General features: G+C 53.2%; 1 protein-coding gene and 1 long non-coding RNA gene across 6 annotated transcripts in view; one reads left to right on the top strand and one right to left on the bottom strand.

Moving 5' to 3' along the window:
* camta1a (calmodulin binding transcription activator 1a) overlaps positions 1–13078 on the bottom strand; it is a 1261560-nt gene that overhangs the window by 122178 nt on the left and 1126304 nt on the right. For 4 of the 5 annotated variants that reach the window (XM_038821445.1, XM_038821446.1, XM_038821448.1 and 1 more), the window contains exon 7: positions 7798–7938. The exons of the other annotated variant lie outside the window; for it this stretch is intronic. In XM_038821445.1, coding sequence (XP_038677373.1) covers positions 7798–7938 — 141 coding nt within the window. The remainder of the gene's footprint in view (positions 1–7797; positions 7939–13078) is intronic. 5 annotated transcript variants of the gene reach the window in all.
* LOC119979348 overlaps positions 1–13078 on the top strand; it is a 162324-nt gene that overhangs the window by 49512 nt on the left and 99734 nt on the right. The window lies entirely within an intron of this gene.

The following is a 13078-nucleotide window of genomic DNA, read 5'->3' as shown; positions in this document are numbered from 1 at the left end:
ACTGTCTTTTGACGAGATGTTAAACCGAGACCCTCGCTGCCTTCCCAGATGGATGCAAAAGATTCCGCAGCTATTTTCGATGACCCTGGCCGATACTTACTCCTCAACCAATGCTACCAAATAAAAACATATTATATGGTCATTATCAAGCACTTTGATGTTTGTGGGAGCTTGCTGTGCACAAATGTGGTTGCCACATTTTCTGTGTAACAACAGTGTTTGTACCTCATTGGCTGTAAAGCCTAGGAGGGCGAATCCAAGGTCATGAAAGGTACTATATAAATGCAAGTTCTTCCTTTCTCCTTCCCCGATGAGTGTACCCTCACCCATCAGATGGTGTGATTGTAATGTGGAATCGGGAGTGTCATTTCTAGAACGCAAACTCGGACAAATTGGAGATTCGGAGGGGGGGGGGGGGGGGGGGGGGGTGATGTGACCCGCAGTCACTTCACTTCACACTGTGGCTGATGGCAGTTTTGGTGGTAACCTGCCCACAGCCAGCCGACAGATAAAGCCCCTCCCTCCGCCCGCTCCCGAGAGCTGCCAGGGACTGCCCTGAGTGTGAGACCCGCCTGAGGTTCTCCTCTGAGTATGTGCAGAGAGTCTGGCTCTTATTGCATCCCTTTTCAAGAGTCGACTCTGAGCTGCTTCGTCAGCTTTCAATGGCTTAAAATCACCCACACACCCCACCAATATACAACAAAACAAATTCCTTTAAATCCTTCATCAAAAACACAAACTGGAACAAACCATTAGGCTAACCTGCCTCCTTTTCAGACAGCAAGTCTTTCTGTCTACTCACCAAACCTCTCATTATTTCCATCTCCAGCGTTCAACTCCCTTGGGACCCCTTCAATAAACTGCATCAACATCCTTCTCCAATAACTCATCTCCACAGCTTTTCCTTTCCTGATGCTGTCCTGACCCAACACAGTTTAGACCTTACTCGAAAGTCGCGCTCGATTTACTCACTCTTGTAAGCAGCAGCCCCTTGGGCAGGTGCCCTGAGCTCCAGAATTCCCTCCCTCAACTTCTCCCACCTCTCTCCCTCTCTCCTCTTTTCAGAGGCTCCTGAAATTCGAACGCTTTGACCAGATTTCGGGGCACCGTACGTGGCTCGACGTTTGATCATCATTCCTGTGGCGTGACTTGGGATATTTTACTATATGCGTTTTTGCCACACATTCGAACCCCCGACCAACCAGGTCTGGTTCTAAGTACGGCTTTTTAAAGTTTACGATTACTTACAGTTGGATGTAACTGTATGCGGAATGAAATGGTGAAACCTGATATTCAACACGTTTGTTTGGAATCACTAGCTTTTGGAGCACAGCTCCTTCCTCAGGCGAGCTACCCTCAGAAAGCTAGTGATTCCAAACAAACCTGTTGGACTTTAACCTGGTGTTGTAAGACTTCTTACTGTGCCCACCCCAGTCCAACGCCGGCATCTCCACATCATGGCTGATATTCAATGTTGAGCAACCCTACCGATTTGAGGAGTAAGCTACAATAAGATCTATCCCATGTTGCCCGATATCTAAAGAATTTATGTTTAATCCATTTTTATCAAAGAGACAGTCAGTAGTTGTTGTTCCTGGATGTGACAGTGGATGACAGTTGTATCTTACACAGTTTAATGCTCATTGACACAGGGATGCATATCGACTCCAAAACAAATCAACCCTCATCAACCATCCTCCCCTCACTATCATCATCAACCACCCTCTCCTCACCGTCCCTCATCAACCATCCTCCCCTCACCGTCCCTCATCAACCACCCTCTCCTCACCGTCCCTCATCAACCATCCTCCCCTCACCGTCCCTCATCAACCATCCTCCCCTCACCGTCCCTCACCAACCACCCTCTCCTCACCGTCCCTCACCAACCACCCTCTCCTCACCGTCCCTCACCAACCACCCTCCCCTCACCGTCCCTCATCAACCATCCTCCCCTCACCGTCCCTCATCAACCACCCTCTCCTCACCGTCCCTCATCAACCATCCTCCCCTCACCGTCCCTCATCAACCATCCTCCCCTCACCGTCCCTCACCAACCGCCCTCTCCTCACCGTCCCTCACCAATCACCCTCTCCTCACCGTCCCTCACCAACCACCCTCCCCTCACCGTCCCTCATCAACCATCCTCCCCTCACCGTCCCTCATCAACCACCCTCTCCTCACCGTCCCTCATCAACCATCCTCCCCTCACCGTCCCTCATCAACCATCCTCCCCTCACCGTCCCTCATCAACCATCCTCCCCTCACCGTCCCTCACCAACCGCCCTCTCCTCACCGTCCCTCACCAATCACCCTCTCCTCACCGTCCCTCACCAACCACCCTCCCCTCACCGTCCCTCATCAACCATCCTCCCCTCACCGTCCCTCATCAACCACCCTCTCCTCACCGTCCCTCATCAACAACCCTCTCCTCACCGTCCCTCATCAACAACCCTCTCCTCACCGTCCCTCATCAACCACCCTCCCCTCACCGTCCCTCATCAACCATCCTCCCCTCACTGTCCCTCATCAACCACCCTCTCCTCACCGTCCCTCATCAACCATCCTCTCCTCACCATCCTCACCAACCATCCTCTCCTCACCGTCCCTCATCAACCATCCTCCCCTCACTATGATCATCAACCACCCTCTCCTCCCCGTCCCTCATCAACCATCCTCCCCTGACCGTCCCTCATCAACAACCCTCTCCTCACCGTCCCTCATCAACCATCCTCCCCTCACTATCATCATCAACCACCCTCCCCTCACCGTCCCTCACCAACCACCCTCTCCTCACCATCCCTCATCAACCATCCTCCCCTCACCGTCCCTCATCAACCATCCTCCCCTCATCAACCATCCTCTCTTCACCGTTCCTCATCAACCACCCTCTCCTCACCGTCCCTCATCAACCATCCTCCCCTCACTATCATCATCAACCACCATCTCCTCACCGTCCCTCATCAACCACCCTCCCCTCACGGTCCCTCATCAACCATCCTCCCCTCACCGTCCCTCATCAACCACCCTCTCCTCACCATCCCTCATCAACCACCCTCCCCTCACGGTCCCTCATCAACCATCCTCCCCTCACCGTTCCTCATCAACCATCCTCTCCTCACCATCCCTCATCAACCATCCTCCCCTCATCAACCATCCTCTCTTCACCGTTCCCCATCAATCACCCTCTCCTCACCGTCCACATCAACCACCCTCTCCTCACCGTCCCTCATCAACCATCCTCTCCTCACCGTCCACATCAACCATCCTCTCCTCACCGTCCCTCATCAACCACCCTCCCTCACCGTCCCTCATCAACCATCCTCTCCTCACCGTCCACATCAACCACCCTCTCCTCACCGTCCCTCATCAACCACCCTCCCCTCACCGTCCCTCATCAACCATCCTCTCCACACCGTCCCTCATCAACCATCCTCTCCACACCGTCCACATCAACCACCCTCTCCTCACCGTCCCTCATCAACCACCCTCCCCTCACCGTCCCTCATCAACCATCCTCTCCACACCGTCCACATCAACCACCCTCTCCTCACCGTCCCTCATCAACCACCCTCCCCTCACCGTCCCTCATCAACCATCCTCTCCACACCGTCCACATCAACCACCCTCTCCTCACCGTCCCTCACCAATCACCCTCTCCTCACCGTCCCTCATCAACCACCCTCCCCTCACCGTCCCTCATCAACCATCCTCTCCACACCGTCCACATCAACCACCCTCTCCTCACCGTCCCTCATCAACCACCCTCCCCTCACCGTCCCTCATCAACCATCCTCTCCTCACCGTCCCTCATCAACCACCCTCTCCTCACCATCCCTCATCAACCACCCTCCCCTCACGGTCCCTCATCAACCATCCTCCCCTCACCGTTCCTCATCAACCATCCTCTCCTCACCATCCCTCATCAACCATCCTCCCCTCATCAACCATCCTCTCTTCACCGTTCCCCATCAATCACCCTCTCCTCACCGTCCACATCAACCACCCTCTCCTCACCGTCCCTCATCAACCATCCTCTCCTCACCGTCCACATCAACCATCCTCTCCTCACCGTCCCTCATCAACCACCCTCCCCTCACCGTCCCTCATCAACCATCCTCTCCACACCGTCCACATCAACCACCCTCTCCTCACCGTCCCTCATCAACCACCCTCCCCTCACCGTCCCTCATCAACCATCCTCTCCACACCGTCCCTCATCAACCATCCTCTCCACACCGTCCACATCAACCACCCTCTCCTCACCGTCCCTCATCAACCACCCTCCCCTCACCGTCCCTCATCAACCATCCTCTCCACACCGTCCACATCAACCACCCTCTCCTCACCGTCCCTCATCAACCACCCTCCCCTCACCGTCCCTCATCAACCATCCTCTCCACACCGTCCACATCAACCACCCTCTCCTCACCGTCCCTCACCAATCACCCTCTCCTCACCGTCCCTCATCAACCACCCTCCCCTCACCGTCCCTCATCAACCATCCTCTCCACACCGTCCACATCAACCACCCTCTCCTCACCGTCCCTCATCAACCACCCTCCCCTCACCGTCCCTCATCAACCATCCTCTCCTCACCGTCCCTCATCAACCACCCTCCCCTCACCGTCCCTCATCAACCACCCTCCCCTCACCGTCCCTCATCAACCATCCTCTCCTCACCGTCCACATCAACCATCCTCTCCTCACCGTCCCTCATCAACCATCCTCTCCTCACCGTCCCTCATCAACCACCCTCCCCTCACCGTCCCTCACCAACCACCCTCTCTTCACCGTTCCTCATCAACCATCCTCCCCTCACTGTCCCTCATCAACCATCCTCTCCTCCCCATCCCTCACCAACCACCCTCTCCTCACCGTCCCTCATCAACCATCCTCCCCTCACCGTCCCTCATCAACCATCCTCCCCTCATCAACCATCCTCTCTTCACTGTCCCTCATCAACCACCCTCCCCTCACCGTCCCTCACCAACCATCCTCTCCTCACCGTCCACATCAACCATCCTCTCCTCACCGTCCCTCATCAACCACCCTCTCCTCACCGTCCCTCACCAACCACCCTCCCCTCACCGTCCCTCACCAACCATCCTCTCCTCACCGTCCACATCAACCATCCTCTCCTCACCGTCCCTCATCAACCACCCTCTCCTCACCGTCCCTCATCAACCACCCTCCCCTCACCGTCCCTCATCAACCATCCTCTCCTCACCGTCCCTCATCAACCATCCTCTCCTCACCGTCCCTCATCAACCATCCTCCCCTCACTATCATCATCAACCACCCTCTCCTCACCGTCCCTCATCAACCATCCTCCCCTCACCGTCCCTCATCAACCATCCTCTCCTCACCATCCCTCATCAACCACCCTCTCCTCACCGTCCCTCACCAACCACCCTCCCCTCACCGTCCCTCATCAACCATCCTCTCCACACCGTCCCTCATCAACCATCCTCTCCTCCCCGTCCCTCATCAACCATCCTCTCCTCCCCATCCCTCACCAACCATCCTCCCCTCACCGTCCCTCATCAACCACCCTCCCCTCACCGTCCCTCATCAACCATCCTCCCCTCACCGTCCCTCATTAACCATCCTCCCCTCACCGTCCCTCACCAATCACCCTCTCCTCACCGTCCCTCATCAACCATCCTCTCCTCACCGTCCCTCATCAACCACCCTCCCCTCACCGTCCCTCATCAACCACCCTCCCCTCACCGTCCCTCATCAACCATCCTCTCCTCACCGTCCCTCATCAACCACCCTCTCCTCACCGTCCCTCATCAACCATCCTCCCCTCACCGTCCCTCATCAACCACCCTCTCCTCACCGTCCCTCACCAACCACCCTCTCCTCACCGTCCCTCATCAACCATCCTCCCCTCACCGTCCCTCATCAACCATCCTCTCCTCACCGTCCACATCAACCATCCTCTCCTCCCCGTCCCTCATCAACCACCCTCCCCTCACTATCATCATCAACCACCCTCTCCTCACCGTCCCTCATCAACCATCCTCCCCTCACCGTCCCTCATCAACCATCCTCCCCTCACCGTCCCTCACCAACCGCCCTCTCCTCACCGTCCCTCATCAACCACCCTCTCCTCACCATCCCTCACCAACCATCCTCTCCTCACCGTCCCTCATCAACCATCCTCCCCTCACCGTTCCTCATCAACCACCCTCTCCTCACCGTCCCTCATCAACCACCCTCCCCTCACCATCCCTCATCAACCATCCTCTCCTCACCGTCCCTCATCAACCACCCTCCCCTCACTATCATCATCAACCACCCTCTCCTCACCGTCCCTCATCAACCATCCTCTCCTCACCGTCCCTCATCAACCATCCTCCCCTCACCGTCCCTCACCAACCACCCTCTCCTCACCGTCCCTCATCAACCACCCTCTCCTCACCATCCCTCACCAACCATCCTCTCCTCACCATCCCTCACCAACCACCCTCTCCTCACCGTCCCTCACCAACGATCCTCCCCTCACCATCCCTCACCAACCACCCTCTCCTCACCGTTCTCATCACCGTCCTCTTCTCACTGCTCCTACCAACCATTCTCTCAACAGCCCACTTTATATCCCAACCAACTTTATCAGCTTGCTGCTGCCTCCTGCTAACCACCATCCACCCCTTCCGATTCCTCTCTCTCCTCCCACCAACACCCCCTTCCACCCCTCCAGCAGCCCCATGACTCCCCTTTCTGCCAGCCTCCTACCCCACCTGTCACCCCAAACCTCCTCCCCAACAGCTCTTCCCTCCGAGCCTCTTCACCGCCCCACCCAGCAACTCCCTCCCTGGTCTCAAGAGAAAGCAGTGATATGCAATGCATGCAAACCATTGGTTTCTCTGAGTAGGAGGAGCCCAAGGTGAATCCTCGGCGCTGTAATGACAGAAGAGATGGCCTGTCTGCCCTCCCAGATTGATGTTAAACAATCACAGGTACTATTTTGAAGACGAGCATGGGAGTCTTCCCCAATATCTTGGTTAATATTGATCCGGGATTGCATGCTAAATTAACACCTTGCTGTTAGTGGGAGCTTGCTGTGTTCAAATAAGCTCTCGTGTTCCTGCGATTATAACAGTGACTACATTTCAAAAGTACTTAATTGGCTGCAAAGTGCGCTGGAGCATCCTGAGGTCATGAAAGGCGCTATGTAAATGAAAGTTCCCTGTTTCTCCCTCTCAGTTTTGTTCCGTGCAACATTTGGGGGCAATGCTCTCAGTTTCCCAACTCCACCCGGGATAGAGAAAGGGGCAGCCCAGGAAAAGGCCTGATTGCTCTGCAGTGACCCCTCCCCCACCCACCCCTACCCGCTTCCCCCATTGGAATGTGTGTCTGTGTGTGTGTGTGTGAGGGAGTGGGATCAGAATTTCCCTGCTCCTAAATTCATCGATCATCCCGTGGTCGAAATACAAGCGTGGACATTTATGTTGTTGCAATCGGGCAACCTGTGGGAATCCGCCTCCCCCCCCCAACCTCCCGCAGTGGATGGGCGGGGGAGGGGGGCGAGAGTGGGTTCGTCTCTGACATGGCTGAACAGCTCGCACAGCGGGGTGGGTGTTGGTGAAGATAGACTCCAGCAAGGAGTCAGCAGCTTATGGAGTGGGGTGGAGGGGAGGGTTGTTTGGGGGGGGGGGGGGGGGGGGAGTGGCGTGGGGAGGGGGAGGGAGTACTTTGATGGAAAATAAGACCCCCCCCAAAATATTTTTCAAAACGTAAACCGCTAAGAGCCACGCGCTAATTGGAAGGGTTACCCCTGGTCAGTCCTACCCAGATTGCCGGTGCACAGGCAGTTGTGAGTGCGAGGTTGTGGCTTGGTCTGATGGCTGTCCAGGATCTGCTGAACGAGCTGCTCCACCGAGAAACCCGCGCTGGTGTTCCCATTACTGCAGGTCCACTTGATGCCATGAACTGTTGGAAAAATGCAGACACCATGAGAAACCACCTTGCACCGTTTCACCGGGAGGCTGGGGGCGTGGAGGGCTGGTTGTGTGGCCATGGAATGATGGGGCCCATCCGGTGGGATGCAGCTCAGAATGTGCTCCAGTCCGAATAAAGACCAACATGAAATTGTGGGAAAACAAATTGGGCAACGGGAGGGTCTGGCTGACTGACAGCAGCCGCCATCTTGATTCACTTCTTCAAAGGGGAGCTGCACTGAAAGCTGGGGAGCGAAGGTCATCAAGGTAGCTAGAGACTGAGATAGCCAATTAAGACCTAAGTTCAAGTGACACCACTGAATTGCCATCTGGAGACTCTAAACTGGTCCATGTTGAACAATGTAGACTGTAATGTTAGACTTAGGTCCTGGAGTTTTTTGCCCCATTCCCCTCAAGGGCCAGGGAAGAACAATCCAAGACAGGGCTAATTTTCCGACGTTGTGCTTCCAGCAGGGATTCTCGCCCATCGGGAGGATATACATGAAACCTTGACGTGCACACAGTATGATTTGCCGACCGTTAAAAACCACGGTTATAAAGTTGGAGCCCACCACAAGCCTGAATGAACATCACGCGCACCAAGCCCCTCTCAGTCATCACCCTCGCTTGCTCACTGACCCTACAGTGCTCCGCACTCATAGCTTTTCGTGAATTTGCCTTTTCACTACCTCTGTAGCTTCCTCCAGCCCGACCACTTTCCAAGATCCCAGTCCTCCAATTCCAGCTCTTGTGCATCCCTCCACTTGTGGTGTCAATGCTTTCAGCCCCAAAGCTCTTAAATTCCCTCCCCAATCGTATCTGCCTCTGTCTCCTCATTTTTGATTTCTTTAAGACCTCACACTCTGGCCAAATCTCCCTTATATATCTCCTTATGTGGCCCGGTGGGATAGTTACTGTGTCAAGTCTCTGCTATATCAATTCCAGTTCATCAAAACCTCTCATAATTGAGACCCACTTATCAGATCATCATTTAACCTCTTTGGCTGAACACCAGTTTATTTCATAACTAAAGACTCTCCTCCCTGATATTACTTCGGTAAATCTCTTACTGCACCTTGTGCCAGTCCAAAACATCCTTTCTAAAGCGAGGCATCCAAAACAGGGTGCAGTATTCTAACAGTGGCCGCGGTTTAGATTGACCTCTTTGCTGCTCTCCATTATGAAACCTCCATGCTCATCGGAATATATAAAATCCGAAATAATACCAGCTCCTACGTTACAGCATGCAGTGCTCTTTAAGATCAGGAATATCCTCGAAAGTGTGTCAAAACCAACAGCAGGTAAGTAAACACTGGGTTTATTCAGAGGTCAGTCAGAGCCTGTTACTGTTCAGTGAACGCTGGAACAATTCAAGTTGATGTCAATTAAGAGAGTGCAGATGTTCTGGCTCCTGGTAATTTTTTTGTGTTTGTGAAGTTTCTCTAAGCGTCATGTTGAAGTTTGACAAGGAGGTTCAGCAGAACACTTGAGGGTGATAAGAGATGTACCATTTTGTGATATTGCAGCCAAGGTAAACTGATTTCCCATTTCGACTCAAACCGCTCCACCGCTTTTCCCAGGATGAGAAACGTTGGGATAACATGGCAGCCGGGCTGGTGGAGGGAAAACATTTGGGAGATTCCAAGTGGCGGAGGCTATGATGGGAGAGTGGGGCTGAGTGGGACTGGACCTCCCCACGAAGAATGGCTTCTTCTCCTCTTTGATTCCCAGTCAGAAACCTCGCAGCATTCTCCCTGCTGGGAAGTCTTACCTTTGTGTGTCCAGCTGCTCCTTGAGGTGTTGCGCAAGTCCATCCCAAATGCAGATGTTACACGGTCTGCTGCCTGGATCCGCAGCCTTCTCATGGATCAAGATCCTGAATATTCTGGTTTTCGGGAAGACTGTCTCTTATTAGCCCCCCAGCAACGCGCCCCCCCTCACCTTCAACTCTCCCCTAAAACCCAAAGGACCAAACGGAGCCCACTTTGACAGATGGAGTCGAAATATCTAAAGGCATCAAACAGGGGGTGGGTTGAAGACCCTGAACCAGGTAGCCCTTGAGGGTGGCACGGTAGCACAGTGGTTAGCACTGTTGCTTCACAACGCCAGGGTCCCAGGTTTGATTCCCGGCTTGGGTCACTGTCTGTGCGGCACGTTCTCCCCGTGACTGCGGGTGTTTACTCCGGGTACTCCGGTTTCCCCCCACAAGTCCCGAAAGACGTGTTTGTTAGGTGAATTGGACATTCTGAATTCTCCCTCTGTGTACCCGAACAGGCGCCGGAATGTGGCGACTAGGGGATTTTCACAGTAACGTCATTGCCGTGTTAATGTAAGCCTACTTGTGACAATATTATATTATGGGTAGCACTGGACGCCATTAAAGACTTCTCCTGAATTGCACCCTCCTTGCTCAGTATTTTGGGGCCGATTTAGGGCATTCTCCCACTGAAATTCCATACCTTCCTCTGAAACCCTGGGGGAATGCTGTCAGCTGCTGTTTGTAGCCACACACTTTCTGAGGGATCCTGCTGAACCAAAGAATCTCACTCCCTGAAGAATCCCCACTGAAATTCCAGACCCTTAAGTTTGCACTGCTCAGGGCAAGGAAAAATAACCTGCATTTATAGAGCGCCTTTCAAAATCGCAAGATGTCCCATGGTGCTTCACAGTCAATGAATTACTTTAGTCCCGTTAGGGAACCTATGTTATCGGCAGAATCCAACTCCTTCACAATTTACACTCAAAGTAAGAAGGTTCGATGGTGCACTGACCATCAAATCTGGGGCCTGGGATCAGTTTCTATCTGTAACCTAGAAAACTCCTCCATGAATTTTTGACAGTCTCGTCTCAGTTCCAAGCGAGGAAGTTCCCCAAACTCAAAAACCACCTTGAACTAGACTGGCGCTCTCACTCAGAGAATGGTCGGTGTGAGAAGATGGAGCTGAGATACTTATGTCTGAGACTGGGGCATGGCGAAGCTTTAGAACAGTGTAGCGGGAGCCTTACTCTTTACTTAACCTGTATCTGCTCTGGGAGGTTTTGATAGGACAGTGCAGGGGGAGCTTTATTCTGTATCTAACCCTGTCTTATCCAGGGGCTGGGTTAGCACAGCGGGCTAAACAGCTGGCTTGTAACACCAGCAGCGCGGGTTCAATTCCCGTACCGGCCTCCCCGAACAGGTGCCGGATGTGGTTACTAGGGGCTTTTCACAGTAACTTCATTGAAGCCTACTTGTGACAATAATCGATTATCATTATATTATCACTGCTACCTCTCCCTTCAGAATCACAACGGTTGCTTCTTTCACCGTTATCCATCAAATGAAACCAGGCACAAACCTGCTCATTCACAAACTTCTTTTGGTCTATCCCATCCTCAATCACTCAGTTTGACCAGGATTTGTCTGACGCTTTGCCAGGCGCAATCGATCACAGGTTGGCTTTGGGAATTTTGTAGCCGCCCAACAAAGGTTGTAAATCGTTGCAGCACCAGGGGACAGACACCAGAGGGCGATGCTCTCCTATGGAATCTCCTCCACTGGGACAAGTAAATCTGACATAGCGCCAGAGGGAATGTGGAGAGAAATGGCTCAAAGTACCCCAGAAAAGGAAAAGCAGCTCAATCTTTGCTTTCCTTAAATTTCCCAGTCGTACTGCAGCTAAAATGGACCACAGGGTAAGAAAGATGCTCTCTGGATGCCCACAATCGTTTGGTGAAGAATTTCTGACTGAGATTCGAAGGCTGCTCAAACTCTCTCCCGCGTTTAAGAGTCTTGAAACCAAACAACTGAAAATCTCACATTGAGAGGGTTTCAGACTGCCTTCGGTGGAGGCCACTGTCTGCCCTGGGGCCACATTCATTCACCCCAATCCAGACACTTTCAGCATTGGTGAGCAGAAGCCGAGGCTCAGAGACTCTCCCTGTGCACGAGATGTTTAACAAAACCTGGGGAGTACGCGAGTATATTTCGAGGTGAGAGGGAAGAATGAGTCCCCCTAACAAGTCCACCTCTCTGCATCACCTGTTAACCTGCGGTGCAGTGGTTAGCACTGCTGCCTCACAGCGCCATGGACCCGGGTTCGATTCCGGCCCTGGGTCACTGTCTGTGTGGAGTTTGCACTTTCTCCCCGTGTCTGTGCGGGTTTCCTCTCTCATTCCAAAGATAGAACATAGAACAGTACAGCACAGAACAGGCCCTTCGGCCCTCAATGTTGTGCCGAGCCATGATCACCCTACTCAAACCCACGTATCCACCCTATACCCGTAACCCAACAACCCCCCCCTTAACCTTACTTTTATTAGGACACTACGGGCAATTTAGCATGGCCAATCCACCTAACCCGCACATCTTTGGACTGTGGGAGGAAACCGGAGCACCCGGAGGAAACCCACGCACGGAGGACGTGCAGACTCCACACAGACAGTGACCCAGCCGGGAATCGAACCTGGGACCCTGGAGCTGTGAAGCATTTATGCTAACCACCATGCTACCCTGCTGCCCACATGTGCAGGTTAGGTGGATTGGACCTGCAAAATTGCCCCTTAGGTTACAAACATGTGCAAATTAGGTGGGGTTACGGGGTTACAGAGCGAGGCTGGGGGATGTGGGCCGAGGAAAGGTGCTCTTTCGGAAGGTAGGTGCAGACGCCATTTGCCCTGTAGGGATTCTATGAACCCCCAGGAGTGTTTGACGAGTCATTATAGTGGGATCCCTGGGCGTGTTTGATGGGATACTTGGAAGGTAGCAAATTTAAAAGAGATGAGAAACTACCTCTCCCAAAAGGTCAGGAATCTGTGGAATTCGCTACCCCAGATTGCGGTGGATACTGGGACGGTGAGTAAGTTTAAGGAGGAGTTAGACAGATTTTTAATTAGTAATGGGTTGAAGGGTTACGGAGAACGGGCAGGTCGGTGGAGTTGAGGCCAGGATGAGATCAGCCGTGATCGTATTGAACGGTGAGGCAGGCTCGAGATTGCCTACTCCAGCTCCTAGTTCAGATGTTCTAAGAAAGAACTATTCTTTCTAATTTCACCATCCAGCTCTTGGACTGTAGCCCTGTAGGTAACGGCACCTCAAGCACATATCTGGTGTTCTTGATTAATTAGGGGATTTCTTGATTAATAAGGGGATC

This window comes from Scyliorhinus canicula, chromosome 16 (assembly GCF_902713615.1).
Source record: "Scyliorhinus canicula chromosome 16, sScyCan1.1, whole genome shotgun sequence".
NCBI lineage: Eukaryota > Metazoa > Chordata > Chondrichthyes > Carcharhiniformes > Scyliorhinidae > Scyliorhinus > Scyliorhinus canicula.
The sequence above is the reverse complement of the archived record's forward strand: the minus strand, read 5'-3'. Positions and strand labels throughout refer to the sequence as shown.